This window comes from Haematobia irritans, chromosome 2, assembly GCF_050003625.1.
Source record: "Haematobia irritans isolate KBUSLIRL chromosome 2, ASM5000362v1, whole genome shotgun sequence".
NCBI classification, from domain to species: Eukaryota; Metazoa; Arthropoda; class Insecta; order Diptera; family Muscidae; genus Haematobia; species Haematobia irritans.
Genome location: NC_134398.1, coordinates 109,191,305 through 109,210,314, shown reverse-complemented (window position 1 = coordinate 109,210,314; position 19,010 = coordinate 109,191,305). Strand labels below are relative to the sequence as shown.

General features: G+C 33.8%; 1 protein-coding gene across 4 annotated transcripts in view; it reads right to left on the bottom strand.

Annotated features, from left to right (window-relative positions):
• The window catches only part of LOC142226014 (uncharacterized), a 32,158-nt gene extending 13,332 nt beyond the window's left edge, over window positions 1-18,826 (bottom strand). The window contains exons 1-2 of one of the 4 annotated variants that reach the window (XM_075295877.1): window positions 11,320-18,570; window positions 7,836-11,253 (exon numbers count right to left, since the gene is read on the bottom strand). In XM_075295877.1, the coding sequence (XP_075151992.1) occupies window positions 8,149-9,591 (1,443 nt within the window). In that variant the 5' untranslated portion in view covers window positions 9,592-11,253; window positions 11,320-18,570 and the 3' untranslated portion in view covers window positions 7,836-8,148. Of the gene's footprint in view, window positions 1-7,835 lie in introns of those variants that run through there. The other 3 variants (XM_075295878.1, XR_012719568.1, XR_012719569.1) reach the window with 3 other exon arrangements.
• Window positions 18,827-19,010: the final 184 nt, after the last annotated feature.

Sequence of the window (19,010 nt, the reverse complement as noted above, 5' to 3'; positions counted from 1 at the left end):
GTTGCGGGGTGCCTTCCGTGTTTTATGTTTAGTTTTGTTAGTTGACCTTTGGAATTTTACAATTTTGGGATTATTTGTTTGGCTTGAGGTCATGGACTAATGAAAAATGCTGGTGTTAATGTTTTTCATTACTTTTTATTGAAATATTGCTATTCTCGGATATTTCGATACACCATCGGTGATCATCATCAGCGAGATATTATCTATAAATTGTAATAATTTAAATATTTAACAATATTAACTTCAACAACGTTTTGAAACAAAAATATAACATTAATTATATTTACATTTTACAAAGTAATAGACTTTCTCCTTACAATGCTCATGTCTAACTGATTTTTTTATCTTAATTATATTTGCGATTTTGTATTAGATTTCTGTAAATCTGTGCACAGTGGTCTGTGTCGGCTTTGAAGTTCATGCGTTCCTCAGGGGGAGTATTTATTATATGTAGCATCTCCAATGTATATCTTCTCCTAGTATTCTCTTCCATCGTCAGTATTTCAACATTTTTGAAGTTTGGTATGTGTCCTGTGGTTTTGCAATGTGCTGCAAGGGCCGTTTTTTGTTCTAAGGGCTTGTCTTTCATCTTTTGGTCGGATTTGTGGGCAGAAAGTCTTGTTTTTAATTGGGTTTTAGTGGTAATTTTAATATTTAACAATATTAACTTCAACAACGTTTTGAAACAAAAATATAACATTAATTATATTTAGATTTTACAAAGTAATAGACTTTCTCCTTACAATGCTCATGTCTAACTGATTTTTTTTATCTTAATTATGTTTGCGATTTTGTATTAGATTTCTGTAAATCTGTGCGCAGTGGTCTGTGTCGGCTTTGAAGTTCATGCGTTCCTCAGGGGGAGTATTTATTATATGTAGCATCTCCAATGTATATCTTCTCCTAGTATTCTCTTCCATCGTCAGTATTTCAACATTTTTGAAGTTTGGTATGTGTCCTGTGGTTTTGCAATGTGCTGCAAGGGCCGTTTTTTGTTCTAAGGGCTTGTCTTTCATCTTTTGGTCGGATTTGTGGGCAGAAAGTCTTGTTTTTAATTGGGTTTTAGTGGTGCCAACATAAGCAATCGGGCATGGATTGTTTTCGTCCCCATCGCATTTTATTTTATATACTACATTTGATTTGTCTTCCATTTTTATCTTAGTCTTAGTTTTGCTGAAAAGGTCATATATCGTTTTGTTACATTTTTGGGCCATTTTGTAATTATCCTTGTTGTATATGTTTGATTTTTCAAATCTTTGATCTTAATACGTCGAGGATGATTGGAGTGAAAGTTGATTAGTCTTCCCGATGTTGTGTTCTTTTGGTACCAGTTTAATCTTAGTTGATTATTGTGTCTTTGAACCACTGTGTCAAGATAAGGCAATTTTCCTTCGTTTTCACATTCCATTGTGAATTGAAGTTGTCGATTAAATGCGTTAAGAGTCGTCAATGTGTTGTCAATTTCGTCTTTGTCTATGATGCAAAATATGTCATCAACATATTTAGTCAGAAATCTTGGCTTTTTTTGAGAGTTTATTCATTGCGTCGTCTAATAATTCCTCCATTATGATATCTGCGACTATGGGAGATATAGGAGATCCCATAGGCATTCCTTTTGTTTGTTCAAATATCTTATCGTCATATGTGAAATATCTGGAGTCCTTAATGCATAGTGTCACTATTTCTAAAAACAAATCCATTGGTATTTTGGTGAATTCTTGTATTGTAGCCCATTTTTCTTTAATCGTCCTTATCGCTAGATTTATAGGTACACTGGGAAATAGAGATACCACGTCGAAAGAATATTCATTACGAATAATTTCTCTACCAATTTATTATTCTTGGTCTGTAATCCTGACGTAGGATCTCGTTTTAGCCTGCGGTATGTGCACATATCACCTAATATAGTTTTCATTTTATATTCGTAGTCATCTTTTTTCATGGCTACCTTTTTTCCCCCTTTGTCTGCACTCAGGATTAATATGTCTTTGTTTAATTTTAGAAATTGTCTCACTTCCCCCACTGTGTCTAATATGAATTTGTCTCTTTTATCCAGTTTTTCTCTTCGTAGATGGTCATCTATCAACGTAACAAGTTTTATTCTAGCGTTCTCTTGTTGCTCTTTACTTTCTAATGTTTGAACACACTCTTCTCCTTCCGCTATTACATTAAACAATGGGAAAGTTGTTCTTGTCGTAGGGAGAGAGAATTTTGGTCCCAACGAGAGCAACCATTGAACGTTAGGTGGTATGTGTTTGTCTGTGTTATTGACGAACCAATCGTCATTGCGATTGAAATTGAGTTCAGCATGTTGTTGTTGTTTTAGTGTAGCTAACTTCTTGATGTGTGTTGAATTGAAGCTCTTGTTGTGAGAGGCGCGAATGATGTTTTCACTCTCAATATATAGTGATAGATCTTCTCCATCCATAAGATTACTAAGTCGCTCTCTTGTTGTTTTTATCAACAAAGTATTGGTATTCATTAGTTTATGTTTGTGTTGTATTAGAAGCTTTAGTATCTTAATGTGGAAGTTGTATATGTGTTTGTCTAACTCTCTTTTTATATTTGGCGGGATACAATTGTTTTTATTGAAGATGTTGTACGCGTTTTTTGTTGTATTACAAATGAAATTGGGTACGATACCTGATTGTCTGCATTTTATGAGGAAAGTAGTTGATGATGTCAGGGATGCTGCAAGCCTGTTACTTTTTGAATATTGTTTTATTAATTCTATAACTTCTGTGTTATATTTTTGTTTAATGCCTTTGTAAAGTTGCATGTTGGTTGCGGGGTGCCTTCCGTGTTTTATGTTTAGTTTTGTTAGTTGACCTTTGGAATTTTACAATTTTGGGATTATTTGTTTGGCTTGAGGTCATGGACTAATGAAAAATGCTGGTGTTAATGTTTTTCATTACTTTTTATTGAAATATTGCTATTCTCGGATATTTCGATACACCATCGGTGATCATCTTCAGCGAGATATTATCTATAAATTGTAATAATTTAAATATTTAACAATATTAACTTCAACAACGTTTTGAAACAAAAATATAAAATTAATTATATTTACATTTTACAAAGTAATAGACTTTCTCCTTACAATGCTCATGTCTAACTGATTTTTTTATCTTAATTATGTTTGCGATTTTGTATTAGATTTCTGTAAATCTGTGCACAGTGGTCTGTGTCGGCTTTGAAGTTCATGCGTTCCTCAGGGGGAGTATTTATTATATGTAGCATCTCCAATGTATATCTTCTCCTAGTATTCTCTTCCATCGTCAGTATTTCAACATTTTTGAAGTTTGGTATGTGTCCTGTGGTTTTGCAATGTGCTGCAAGGGCCGTTTTTTGTTCTAAGGGCTTGTCTTTCATCTTTTGGTCGGATTTGTGGGCAGAAAGTCTTGTTTTTAATTGGGTTTTAGTGGTGCCAACATAAGCCATCGGGCATGGATTGTTTTCGTCCCCATCGCATTTTATTTTATATACTACATTTGATTTGTCTTCCATTTTTATCTTAGTCTTAGTTTTGCTGAAAATGTCATATATCGTTTTGTTACATTTTTGGGCCATTTTGTAATTATCCTTGTTGTATAAGTTTGATTTTTCAAATCTTTGATCTTAATACGTCGAGGATGATTGGAGTGAAAGTTGATTAGTCTTCCCGATGTTGTGTTCTTTTGGTACCAGTTTAATCTTAGTTGATTATTGTGTCTTTGAACCACTGTGTCAAGATAAGGCAATTTTCCTTCGTTTTCACATTCCATTGTGAATTGAAGTTGTCGATTAAATGCGTTAAGAGTCGTCAATGTGTTGTCAATTTCGTCTTTGTCTATGATGCAAAATATGTCATCAACATATTTAGTCAGAAATCTTGGCTTTTTTTGAGAGTTTATTCATTGCGTCGTCTAATAATTCCTCCATTATGATATCTGCGACTATGTGAGATATAGGAGATCCCATAGGCATTCCTTTTGTTTGTTCAAATATCTTATCGTCATATGTGAAATATCTGGAGTCCTTAATGCATAGTGTCACTATTTCTAAAAACAAATCCATTGGTATTTTGGTGAATTCTTGTATTGTAGCCCATTTTTCTTTAATCGTCCTTATCGCTAGATTTATAGGTACACTGGGAAATAGAGATACCACGTCGAAAGAATATTCATTATGAATAATTTCTCTACCAATTTATTATTCTTGGTCTGTAATCCTGACGTAGGATCTCGTTTTAGCCTGCGGTATGTGCACATATCACCTAATATAGTTTTCATTTTATATTCGTAGTCATCTTTTTTCATGGCTACCGTTTTTCCCCCTTTGTCTGCACTCAGGATTAATATGTCTTTGTTTAATTTTAGAAATTGTCTCACTTCCCCCACTGTGTCTAATATGAATTTGTCTCTTTTATCCAGTTTTTCTCTTCGTAGATGGTCATCTATCAACGTAACAAGTTTTATTCTAGCGTTCTCTTGTTGCTCTTTACTTTCTAATGTTTGAACACACTCTTCTCCTTCCGCTATTACATTAAACAATGGGAAAGTTGTTCTTGTCGTAGGGAGAGAGAATTTTGGTCCCAACGAGAGCAACCATTGAACGTTAGGTGGTATGTGTTTGTCTGTGTTATTGATGAACCAATCGTCATTGCGATTGAAATTGAGTTCAGCATGTTGTTGTTGTTTTAGTGTAGCTAACTTCTTGATGTGTGTTGAATTGAAGCTCTTGTTGTGAGAGGCGCGAATGATGTTTTCACTCTCAATATATAGTGATAGATCTTCTCCATCCATAAGATTACTAAGTCGCTCTCTTGTTATTTTTATCAACAAAGTATTGGTATTCATTAGTTTATGTTTGTGTTGTATTAGAAGCTTTAGTATCTTAATGTGGAAGTTGTATATGTGTTTGTCTAACTCTCTTTTTATATATGGCGGGATACAATTGTTGTTATTGAAGATGTTGTACGCGTTTTTTGTTGTATTACAAATGAAATTGGGTACGATACCTGATTGTCTGCATTTTATGAGGAAAGTTGTTGATGACGTCAGGGATGCTGCAAGCCTGTTACTTTTTGAATATTGTTTTATTAATTCTATAACTTCTGTGTTATATTTTTGTTTAATGCCTTTGTAAAGTTGCATGTTGGTTGCGGGGTGCCTTCCGTGTTTTATGTTTAGTTTTGTTAGTTGACCTTTGGAATTTTACAATTTTGGGATTATTTGTTTGGCTTGAGGTCATGGACTAATGAAAAATGCTGGTGTTAATGTTTTTCATTACTTTTTATTGAAATATTGCTATTCTCGGATATTTCGATACACCATCGGTGATCATCTTCAGCGAGATATTATCTATAAATTGTAATAATTTAAATATTTAACAATATTAACTTCAACAACGTTTTGAAACAAAAATATAACATTAATTATATTTACATTTTACAAAGTAATAGACTTTCTCCTTACAATGCTCATGTCTAACTGATTTTTTTATCTTAATTATGTTTGCGATTTTGTATTAGATTTCTGTAAATCTGTGCACAGTGGTCTGTGTCGGCTTTGAAGTTCATGCGTTCCTCAGGGGGAGTATTTATTATATGTAGCATCTTCAAATATATATCTTCTCCTAGTATTCTCTTCCATCGTCAGTATTTCAACATTTTTGAAGTTTGGTATGTGTCCTGTGGTTTTGCAATGTGCTGCAAGGGCCGTTTTTTGTTCTAAGGGCTTGTCTTTCATCTTTTGGTCGGATTTGTGGGCAGAAAGTCTTGTTTTTAATTGGGTTTTAGTGGTGCCAACATAAGCCATCGGGCATGGATTGTTTTCGTCCCCATCGCATTTTATTTTATACACTACATTTGATTTGTCTTCCATTTTTATCTTAGTCTTAGTTTTGCTGAAAAGGTCATATATCGTTTTGTTACATTTTTGGGCCATTTTGTAATTATCCTTGTTGTATATGTTTGATTTTTCAAATCTTTCGGAGAAGCCTGGAACATATGTCATCTTTTTGAAAACCATAGATGTGGCTTCCTGTTTGTCATCATTTGTATCTTTTTTATTTTTCACGTACTTTAGAAGATCACTAATTGTCTTATTGGGGAAGTCATTTTGTTGTAGAATCTGTCGTATTTTCTTCTCGTTAGCCTTATGAAATTTTACGTCGCTTATGTTTAAAACCCTGTTTATAAAATTTGTAGCAGTGTTGATCTTAATACGTCGAGGATGATTGGAGTGAAAGTTGATTAGTCTTCCCGATGTTGTGTTCTTTTGGTACCAGTTTAATCTTAGTTGATTATTGTGTCTTTGAACCACTGTGTCAAGATAAGGCAATTTTCCTTCGTTTTCACATTCCATTGTGAATTGAAGTTGTCGATTAAATGCGTTAAGAGTCGTCAATGTGTTGTCAATTCCGTCTTTGTCTATGATGCAAAATATGTCATCAACATATTTAGTCAGAAATCTTGGCTTTTTTTGAGTTTATTCATTGCGTCGTCTAATAATTCCTCCATTATGATATCTGCGACTATGTGAGATATAGGAGATCCCATAGGCATTCCTTTTGTTTGTTCAAATATCTTATCGTCATATGTGAAATATCTGGAGTCCTTAATGCATAGTGTCACTATTTCTAAAAACAAATCCATTGGTATTTTGGTGAATTCTTGTATTGTAGCCCATTTTTCTTTAATCGTCCTTATCGCTAGATTTATAGGTACACTGGGAAATAGAGATACCACGTCGAAAGAATATTCATTATGAATAATTTCTCTACCAATTTATTATTCTTGGTCTGTAATCCTGACGTAGGATCTCGTTTTAGCCTGCGGTATGTGCACATATCACCTAATATAGTTTTCATTTTATATTCGTAGTCATCTTTTTTCATGGCTACCGTTTTACCCCCTTTGTCTGCACTCAGGATTAATATGTCTTTGTTTAATTTTAGAAATTGTCTCACTTCCCCCACTGTGTCTAATATGAATTTGTCTCTTTTATCCAGTTTTTCTCTTCGTAGATGGTCATCTATCAACGTAACAAGTTTTATTCTAGCGTTCTCTTGTTGCTCTTTACTTTCTAATGTTTGAACACACTCTTCTCCTTCCGCTATTACATTAAACAATGGGAAAGTTGTTCTTGTCGTAGGGAGAGAGAATTTTGGTCCCAACGAGAGCAACCATTGAACGTTAGGTGGTATGTGTTTGTCTGTGTTATTGATGAACCAATCGTCATTGCGATTGAAATTGAGTTCAGCATGTTGTTGTTGTTTTAGTGTAGCTAACTTCTTGATGTGTGTTGAATTGAAGCTCTTGTTGTGAGAGGCGCGAATGATGTTTTCACTCTCAATATATAGTGATAGATCTTCTCCATCCATAAGATTACTAAGTCGCTCTCTTGTTATTTTTATCAACAAAGTATTGGTATTCATTAGTTTATGTTTGTGTTGTATTAGAAGCTTTAGTATCTTAATGTGGAAGTTGTATATGTGTTTGTCTAACTCTCTTTTTATATTTGGCGGGATACAATTGTTGTTATTGAAGATGTTGTACGCGTTTTTTGTTGTATTACAAATGAAATTGGGTACGATACCTGATTGTCTGCATTTTATGAGGAAAGTTGTTGATGACGTCAGGGATGCTGCAAGCCTGTTACTTTTTGAATATTGTTTTATTAATTCTATAACTTCTGTGTTATATTTTTGTTTAATTCCTTTGTAAAGTTGCATGTTGGTTGCGGGGTGCCTTCCGTGTTTTATGTTTAGTTTTGTTAGTTGACCTTTGGAATTTTACAATTTTGGGATTATTTGTTTGGCTTGAGGTCATGGACTAATGAAAAATGCTGGTGTTAATGTTTTTCATTACTTTTTATTGAAATATTGCTATTCTCGGATATTTCGATACACCATCGGTGATCATCTTCAGCGAGATATTATCTATAAATTGTAATAATTTAAATATTTAACAATATTAACTTCAACAACGTTTTGAAACAAAAATATAACATTAATTATATTTACATTTTACAAAGTAATAGACTTTCTCCTTACAATGCTCATGTCTAACTGATTTTTTTATCTTAATTATGTTTGCGATTTTGTATTAGATTTCTGTAAATCTGTGCACAGTGGTCTGTGTCGGCTTTGAAGTTCATGCGTTCCTCAGGGGGAGTATTTATTATATGTAGCATCTTCAAATATATATCTTCTCCTAGTATTCTCTTCCATCGTCAGTATTTCAACATTTTTGAAGTTTGGTATGTGTCCTGTGGTTTTGCAATGTGCTGCAAGGGCCGTTTTTTGTTCTAAGGGCTTGTCTTTCATCTTTTGGTCGGATTTGTGGGCAGAAAGTCTTGTTTTTAATTGGGTTTTAGTGGTGCCAACATAAGCCATCGGGCATGGATTGTTTTCTTCCCCATCGCATTTTATTTTATACACTACATTTGATTTGTCTTCCATTTTTATCTTAGTCTTAGTTTTGCTGAAAAGGTCATATATCGTTTTGTTACATTTTTGGGCCATTTTGTAATTATCCTTGTTGTATATGTTTGATTTTTCAAATCTTTCGGAGAAGCCTGGAACATATGTCATCTTTTTGAAAACCATAGATGTGGCTTCCTGTTTGTCATCATTTGTATCTTTTTTATTTTTCACGTACTTTAGAAGATCACTAATTGTCTTATTGGGGAAGTCATTTTGTTGTAGAATCTGTCGTATTTTCTTCTCGTTAGCCTTATGAAATTTTACGTCGCTTATGTTTAAAACCCTGTTTATAAAATTTGTAGCAGTGTTGATCTTAATACGTCGAGGATGATTGGAGTGAAAGTTGATTAGTCTTCCCGATGCTGTGTTCTTTTGGTACCAGTTTAATCTTAGTTGATTATTGTGTCTTTGAACCACTGTGTCAAGATAAGTCAATTTTCCTTCGTTTTCACATTCCATTGTGAATTGAAGTTGTCGATTAAATGCGTTAAGAGTCCTCAATGCGTTGTCAATTTCGTCTTTGTCTATGATGCAAAATATGTCATCAACATATTTAGTCAGAAATCTTGGCTTTTTTGAGAGTTTATTCATTGCGTCGTCTAATAATTCCTCCATTATGATATCTGCGACTATAGGAGATATAGGAGATCCCATAGGCATTCCTTTTGTTTGTTCAAATATCTTATCGTCATATGTGAAATATCTGGAGTCCTTAATGCATAGTGTCACTATTTCTAAAAACAAATCCATTGGTATTTTGGTGAATTCTTGTATTGTCGCCCATTTTTCTTTAATCGTCCTTATCGCTAGATTTATAGGTACACTGGGAAATAGAGATACCACGTTGAAAGAAATTAGCAATTCGTTGTCATGTATTGTTCGTTGGTTTATTCTTTTCTTAAATTCTATCCCATCCTTTATATTATACTTCGAATCCTTCGTGAGATTTTGCAATATGTCTGTTATATATTTTGATACGTTATACGTAGGGGAATTAATGGACGAACAAATGGGTCTGAGAGGTGTGCCTTCCTTATGAATTTTTGGGAGTCCATATATCCTTGGAGCTGTTGCAGTTCTGCTTGTCAATTTATATTTTTCGTTCGCATTTAATATATTCATTATGACACCATCGCTGAAGATGATCACCGATGGTGTATCGAAATATCCGAGAATAGCAATATTTCAATAAAAAGTAATGAAAAACATTAACACCAGCATTTTTCATTAGTCCATGACCTCAAGCCAAACAAATAATCCCAAAATTGTAAAATTCCAAAGGTCAACTAACAAAACTAAACGTAAAACAACATTGCTAAAAATAAAAAGTAAATTTGGTGGACAAAATTGTTTTTTTAGATTTCTTCATTCAGAAGAAGAGCTGACTTTCTAACATGTCTATTTGAACTGGTTAATGGATGGGTTGAAAACAACCAGTCAAAAGATTGGTTTGTAGGTATATATGTGGGGTCCAATTGACGCTTTCTATGACAACTCCATGTTAACTTCACTGGTCACCTAACCGATTAAGGACCTGTAGCGGTTATAAAGGAAAAGTGAAACGACCGATTTGGGATCAGTCCCGCGAACTGAAGGGTAGCTTTGCTTGCCGCCTTCAAACATGATGCATGTGTGTAAAATCATTAAGCAGAACATTTTCGATGAATTTCACAATATTCACAAATAAGGGCTAGTTTTTCAATGTGTTCATATTAATTATCGTGGCGATAAAACAGCTGATCACATACAAAAAATTTACTGACCGGTCTATCTTCCCGTTGAGTATAAATCGGAGGATGAGAAACTGGGCATTAAGATACCATATGTATTTTTTGTATATATTTATTATTGTTAGTCTAGTAAGGATTACTCATAGATGAATATAAAAAAACAAAACAAGTAACAGGCTGCCTCAACATTTATTAAAGTCAGGAGTGTTCTTCAATATTCACGTTTAATGTCTTCAATTGACTGTGCCAATATTGGTTGATTTTTTGGCGAAATAGAGCGGTATATGACAGTGAATTTCGGTGCATAAAACCCCTGTCGGCTCACAATTCCTGCCTCTTTTCTCGAGTTTCACGCAAACAAGAAACAACGCTAAAATATTTTCTTGTTGAAAAATTACGTCACAGACACACGAAGGCCGATGACACCAAATCTTGGAATTTCGCCATGATTAAGATTATGCGATGATGCTAATTGATAAAACCAAATATGTTTGTTGTCCGCTAACTCTAGCAATCGACTGTGGTTTTTATTATTTTAAACTTTGGAGCACTCCAATTACAGTTGGCATAGACCAAGGAAGGTATAGACATCTCAAGTGAATTCAAAGCGCTGTAGTTTGTCTGGACGCCGTAGAGGGCTCTTTTTCGTCTGCAATTGAGTGATTTATTAATTTGGCTTTAATTTGTTTTCTTTCCTTTGTTTTCTTGATGAAACACCAAATATTGTAAAACCATATAAAATTCTATACATCCACACCTTTTTTGTAATGCAAATTGACTGATTTGTACCGTAATTCTCGTTTTCCAAAAAGTAATTGAGTCACTTGAGTGCGCAATTGAGTGTAATGACTGCGCACTGCAAATAAGCAAAACCATGGTGAATTTTCAAAGTATATCTCTATTTTAATTCGTCTATGACAGTTGGGTGCACACACCTGTGGAGTATGCCTTTTCAGCATATTCACCAGGTTGCACGTAGCGAATGTGCGTGATTTGAGTTACAGCTCTAGACGTCTTGTATATGATGCATATGCAATCGTCTGGCATATGTACACTACAATATATGTTCCTTGTTGTGGAGGAATCCAATTTTTCGATACTGTTACTTTAATATACTTACTGATTTGACACAAGCTTTGTATCTCTCCTACAATTGGCATCCATGCCAGATAAGGCCGAGCGATTTTCACGAATGTGGCCGAAATATGAAGCAAATAGTTTTTTGTTATATGGCAGTTATGTACAGACTGACTGATAAATTTTAGATGTAGTAATTTTTTCCAATAAGTTATGTTTCCTGAAAATAATTCGTTACATATACAAAATATGTGAACTGTATACGATATAAATTCACGAAATATTCACAAAAATATACCCTAGTTCCACATGCTACCAGCATCAAATGTATAATATTTCAAACTAATTATACTCTACATAGTTTGTATATTTAGTACAATTTCAAACACATCTTTCAAAGATCACATTCCTTTATATGTGGCACTAACTATCATTTCGGGTGGATGCACCAATATCTGGTCAACAATTCCAATCTGCTTTGCTTCTTCTGGGGACATGAAATTGTCGCGCTCCATTTTCTCATATAATATGTCATAGCTCTGGTTGGTATGTTTTACGTAAATATTTGTAAGCTGTTTTTTCAATTTCATAATTTCTTCCGCTTGAATTTGGATGTCGGTTGCTTGACCCTAAAAAAAATTATATATACATGTAATATATCATTGACACTGCAGCCATAATCTTCATTTTTACAATTAAAACCAAGTTTTGTTTTGACCAGATGTGTATGTATGTATACCCTCCACCATATGATGGGGGTATACTAGCTTCGAACCGGTTTTTGGTAGGTTTTTTTGAACCATTTTTTGATCGATAAATACTAATTGAATAAAATAAAAAGACTCATGCATCTTAAATAAACTTAAATACCCTTCAGTTTTTGGTGGCAATTGACCCCTATTTCCAAGCAGTTGGATTTTTATACTGGTCATGGGACTGGTTGTATTTAGCCGGTTGGTTGCCACTTCATGCATTTGTTTTTAGAACACAGTGAACCTATCCCCTAACAGGTTTAAGTCTCGATAGTTTTTCAATGTGTTCATATTAATTATCGTGGCGATAAAACAGCTGATCCCATAAAAAAATTTACTGACCGGTCTATCTTCCCGTTGAGTATAAATCGGAGGATGAGAAACTGGGCATTAAGATACCATATGTATTTATTGTATATATTATTGTTAGTCTAGTAAGGATTACTCATAGATGAAAATAAAAAAAAAACAAAACAAGTAACAGGCTGCCTCAACATTTATTAAGGTCAGGAGTGTTCTTCAATATTCACGTTTAATGTCTTCAATTGACTGTGCCAATATTGGTTGATTTTTTGGCGAAATAGAGCGGTATATGACAGTGAATTTCGGTGCATAAAACCCCTGTCGGTTCACAATTCCTGCCTCTTTTCTCGAGTTTCACGCAAACAAGAAACAACGCTAAAATATTTTCTTGTTGAAAAATTACGTCACAGACACACGAAGGCCGATGACACCGAATCTTGGAATTTCGTCATGATTAAGATTATGCGATGATGCTAATTGATAAAACCAAATATGTTTGTTTTCCGCTACCTCTAGCAATCGACTGTGGTTTTTATTATAGGTCTGTTTTCTTATTGCACTGATAACCAGTGCAAAAAGAAAACGCAAAACGTCTAACCAGTTCAATTTTCGATTTTGATTGGCAACACTTGGTCGTCAAATGTCAAAATCAAAGTTATACAAATAAAAATAGGGGGTATACATTTAATAATCAATTTATAGAAATAAGTGTACCAAAAACGAAAGAGTGATTATTAATTTTAAAGGATTTGCTGCTTGCCTTTCAAAAACAAATGACTGCTGACAACAGCTACGTGCGTGGAAACAGATTCAGTGCGTCATGTTTATCAACCAAACGCGTGGAAATATGGGAATTTGCTCAAGTGGTGGATTTACAAGTGGCTAATACCACAAGCATGTGTGGTATAGAAATGGATATGCCAATTGCATCAAAATCACAAAAGCCTAGTTAACGTAGAATTACAGACTTCGGCCAGCCATCACAAGAGGGAGAGAATATACAGGAAATATAATTCAACTTAATACCACAAATTATTTAATTAAACACCATGTCATCGCAAAATAATTTACCCACGCAGAAGTTGCCAAAAATATTACAAAAGAAAAGAATTGGTTCATAATCCACAACAATGTGTATGACGTGACCCCTTTTCTCAATGAGCATCCTGGTGGTGAAGAAGTCTTGATCGAACAAGCTGGTAAATATGCTACAGAAAATTTCGAAGAAGTTGGTCACAGTTCATATGCCCGTGAAATGATGCAACAATACAAAATCGGTTAACTAGTTGCTGAAGAGCGTACAAATGTTCCAGAAAAATCCGAACCCACATGGAATACTGAGCAAAAGAACGAGGAATCGTAATGAAGTCATGGCTGATGCCTTTTGTCTTGGGTTTAATAGCCACCTTGGTTTATAAGTTTTTCTTTGGAACGAAATACCAATAATTGTAGGCAGAGAGAAACATCACCACCACCAGCCACAAACAAATATCGCAAGTTTATTTGTATATTTAGTTGAGAAAGGGATTTCTTGCTGTTTTAGACCATAAAACAAGTCATATAAAAAACAAAAACAAAACATATACAGTGACTCACAAAAATATTCTTTTTTATATCTTGAAATCGCAAACCGCTTAACATTTATATGAAAAAGTTTTATTAAAATGTTTCCATGGATATACATAACAGCAAAACGTAAACAAAAATCGTGAAATTAATTTTATTGTATTATTTTTAATCATTAAATCAAAAAAACTACAAAAAAAAGCTCACAAAAGTATTCGTCGTATCAGTAATCACATTGTATGAGACATTATTTTGGTCCACTTAGTATTTGGGATAGTACCCTTTGTTAGCGCAAATGGCTTCCAGTCGTCTTGGCATCGACACGTTTCTTGAGAGATTTTGCCCCATTCTTCTTGTAACACTTTTTTTAAGGGCTGTCCAAGATGAAATTTGGTTTTGTCCGATCCACGGTTCCAAATGAGATCCAAGTTTTCAATGGGGTTGCTACCTGGGCTTTGTGGTTGCGTTTTGAGATATTTAGTGTTGTGAAGGAGCCATATTTTCACATCCCAGGCCGTGTGTTTGAGGTGTTTGCTTGTTGGAACAAGGAGTCTTTATCACGAAATCCCATTTTAGAGGCGCTGGAGTGAAGATTTTCTTTCAAAATTTTTAAATATGTTAAAAAACATTTAGGCGTTCATGGTTCCATCAATAAAAACTAAGTTTCATTACACTTGTTTTTACATTTTTTATTTTCAAGGTTTCCCTAAGCTTTCGCCGTGAAAATAAAAAATGTCGAAAAGTGTAAGACAAAAGTTTTTATTATTTTAAAATGTATTAAGAAAATGTAACCATTAAAAAAATTAGGTTTATTTTAGTTATCGGAATTATTATTTCTTCAGCAAATTAACTTAACTTTATTCATTTTTGGATTATGTTTGTATAATTAACCCTCTAATGCCCCAATTTTTTGGCCATCTGACTAAATATTTAATGTTAACGACACAAAAGCAAGAAAACTAAACAAGAAAATTTTATAGGTAAAATTCAGTATATGCTGCAAAGCCTCTTGAACAGTTCCAACTGTTTTCTTTTTATTTTATCCATTTTTATTGTGTTAAGGTGTGTTTTACTAAAAGCTTCCTTATTTATTGAAGCCCGCCTAAAGGCGGGATTGGGCATTAGAGGGTTAACTAAAGAATAGAAAAATTATACACAAATGAAGTGTAAATATCTAAAAAATTCATGAAAATTTTAAATTTTACCGCAAAATCCAAACCAAAATCATACTGTCTTGGTGAATATTTTCTAAATAATGATGAAGAAGGCAATTTTATTATTATATACTATTCCAAATGCTATTTTTATACCCTCCACCATAAGATGGTGGTTTTTTAAGTTTGTCATTCCGTTTGTAACAGATCGAAAAATTGCTCTAAGACCCCATAAAGAATAGGGTGGTTAAATTTTCAAGGGCCGATGTTGATTTTGAATAAAACACAAACTATTTAGGACATTATTGTAATTTTATTTTATTATGATATATTCGTATTACTCAATTATGTATGGAACAAACTATAGGCCAAATAGACGCCGCGACCTCGGTGGCACACCTCCATCCGATGGTCCAAATTTTCGATGACGCTGGGGCATAATTGAGGTTCTATGCCGTTAATGTGCCGAATTATCTCGTTCTTTAGCTATTGAATTGTTGCTGGCTTATCGACGTACACCTTTTCTTTCAAATAACCACAAAGAAAAAAGTCCAACGGTGTCAAATCACATGATCTTGGCGGTCAATTGACATTGCCATTACGTGAGATAACACGGACATTAAATTTGTTGCGCAAAAGAGCCATTGTTTCGTTAGCTGTGTGGCAAATTCGGGCCATACAAAGTTCGTTATCATCTTACGATAGCGAACACCATTCACAGTAACTGCCTGACCGGCCTCATTTTGGAAAAAATACGACCCGATGAAGGTCGGTCCGTCTGTTGAAATCACGCCAACTTCCGTTCGAAACAAGCTATCGACTTGAAACTTGGCACAAGAAGTTGTTATTGATATAGGTCCTATCTTATTGGAAAAGGGCCATATCGCATTACTTTACGTATAGCCCCCATATAAACCGATCCGCAGATTTGACCTTCGGAGACTCTTGGAGGGGCAAAATTCATCCGATCCGGTTGAAATTTGGTACGTGGTGTTAGTATGTGGTTTCTAACAACCATACAAAAATTGGTCCATATCGGTATTGGGCGGGGCCGACTATATCATACCCTAAACCACCCCATGCGAATTAGTAAACATAAGCAAGGGTATCATTGGTATAGGTTTGGGAGATGAACCGAATTTCCTTATTTATGAAAATTAAGCAGTATACACTCAAAAAAAGGCATGTCCTGTTACAAAGATTTTGTCTTTACTTTAAAAATTTACTTTTTCCCTTTCCTTTTTTTCCTTTTTTTTTAAATCCGAGCCAAAGAAGCGGAGAATACTAGTAAGGATATTTTTAAGACACATTTTTTTTTAAATTTCGGTTTTGTGTACTTCTTTCTAGGAAGCGAATTTTAAGTTTTCATTTTTTCAGCTTTTGTTCTCCATATGCTATTAAAATCCTTTAAAACGAGTTAACAACTTTATTTTCCAAATTCAGACTCGACTTCCAGTATACTCATAGAAAAAGTCTGCTAAAAACAGCAGTAGATGTCTGCTGTTATATTTTTGTACTTCACGGCCTAATGAACAACAATTTATAAAATTTTTTACCCTGCGCCACACTGTTGAACAGGGTATTATAAGTTAGTGCATATGTTTGCAACACCCAGAAGGAGACGAGATAGACACATGGTGTCTTTGGCAAAAATGCTTAGGGTGGGCTCCTGAGTCGAGCCCAGAATAGAACCCTATTGATTTTGGAAGAAATCGGTTCAGATTTAGATATAGCTCTCATATATATCTTTCGTCCACTTATACGGCCCTAGAAGCCAGATTTTAACCCAAATTTGGTAGAAATTTTGCACTAGGAGTACAATTGGTAGTATAGTCAAATGTGCCAAATTTTATTGAAATCGGTTCAGATTTAGATATAGCTTCCATATATATCTTTCGTCCGATATGCACTTATATGGATTCAGCCTGAGTTTTACCCTGATTTGGTTGAAATTTTGCTCAAACATAACGCTTGGCCATATAGTCACGAGTGCAAAATTTGATTGAAATCGGTTCAAATTTAGATATAGCACCCATATATATCTTTCGTCCGATTTAGACTCATATGACAACAGAGGCCAAAGTTTACTACCGATTTTCGTGAAGTTTTGCACAGAGAGTAGAATTAACATTCTAGCAATGCTTGGTAAATTTGATTGAAATCGATTCAGATTTAGGTGTCGTTATGTGTGTTAAATTTGGTTAAAATCTTTAATATTTTAGATATTTAAGTGTGTTAAGTTTGATCTGATTTGGTTCAGATTTAGATAAAACCCCCATATATTCGTGTTTCCAGTTATTACAAATATGACCAAAATTCCCACACTTTAGACAAAACTCTGTGATGATTTCCTCATATCTTAGTCATATCCTGTAGTGCCAGAATTTCCACAGAACAGTTGATTTTTAAATAAGGCTCCAAGTCGCTCGACTTGACCAAATAATATGTTACAACCCACACTTGACCACATATCTTGGCGAGATCTACCAATATCCTTTTAAAATCGCCACTGGTGAGTAGCAAAAATTGCAAATATTACTAAAATTTTCCTATATTTGGTATACATATGTATCGCCTGATAAATCATAAATGTCCTTTTGTACACTTGCATTAAAATTTCTCTCGCTTCATATTTCCCATATTTTTTACTAACATTGTGTTTCATCCCATGGTGATAGCCGATTTTAATTCTAGTGTTTTTGTACAAATATTCTCTTCATTATAAGTATTTGTATCTGGAAATGCAAACCTTTGCATAGCTCCCAGCAAATTTGAAGTAGTTAAGGTGGTAACACAAATGTTGGTATACATAGTGGTGAAGGGTATAATATAGTCGGCCCAGCCCGACTTTAGACTTTACTTACTTGTTTTTTACTAACATTGTGTTCCACCCCAGGGCATTAGCCGACATAAATTTTAAGTCAATAGAAGTTTGGCCTTAAATATATTGTCGGTTCAGATTTAAATGCATGTATATGGGAACATAAATCTTTATATATACCACTCAAAAAATTTGAAGGAATTCAGATGGTGTCGAAAATGTAGATCACAAAGTGGTGCAGGGTATAATATAGTCGGCCCTGTCCGACTATAGACTTTCCTTACTTGTTTTTCTATAGAAAAATTTGTCAAAATTTTATTTCTATAGAAAATTTTCTCAACATTTAGCATATTTATTGAAAATGTATTTCTATAGTAAATTTTCATATAATGTTATTTCGTGCTGATGGTCACTGATTCTTAAAAAACCTCTAATATAAATCTTTCGACCGATTATAAATTCAATTTTGCGAAATTGCCTAAAAATGTATACCCTGCGTCGCACTCTTTATAGAAGTATTACAATATACATTGTCCAAATCGAGTGAGGTAAATAGCAACATAAACCTTTATACAAAGCACTCAACAAAATTGAAGGATTGAGATTTTATCAAAATGTGGATCTAAATACAAAGTTGTGTATATTATAGTCTGCCCCGCCAGACTTCAGATTTTCTTATTATTATTATTATTATTTTTTTTTTTTTTTGACTAAAATTATGTTTCGTCCCATAAAGTTAGATTCAAATATTAAGTACATACACTGAAAAAACAGTGAACCCTTTTCCATTGCAAAATGAACTAAACTGTAGTAATATTGACCATGATTTAGCCCTTAAGATTTTTTTCAACTTGTCTAGTTTATAATTTTCTTAAATTTTAGTTCATCTATAACATTGTAGTTTAGTTCATTTTTACAACACCATAAGATTTATATACCCCTACCAAGTTAAAAAGTCAGTATTATTTTGGTTTACTTGCTTATTTTGTGGGAAACCCGATAATAAAAATTGGTTAACAGTCTCTTTAAAATGTCGACGACTAAACTATTTTTAAATCAATCATTCCACAGTACAGAGAAATTAAATAATTAAAGGAACAACAAACCGTTTTACTATTATGAAAATGTTCATACATTA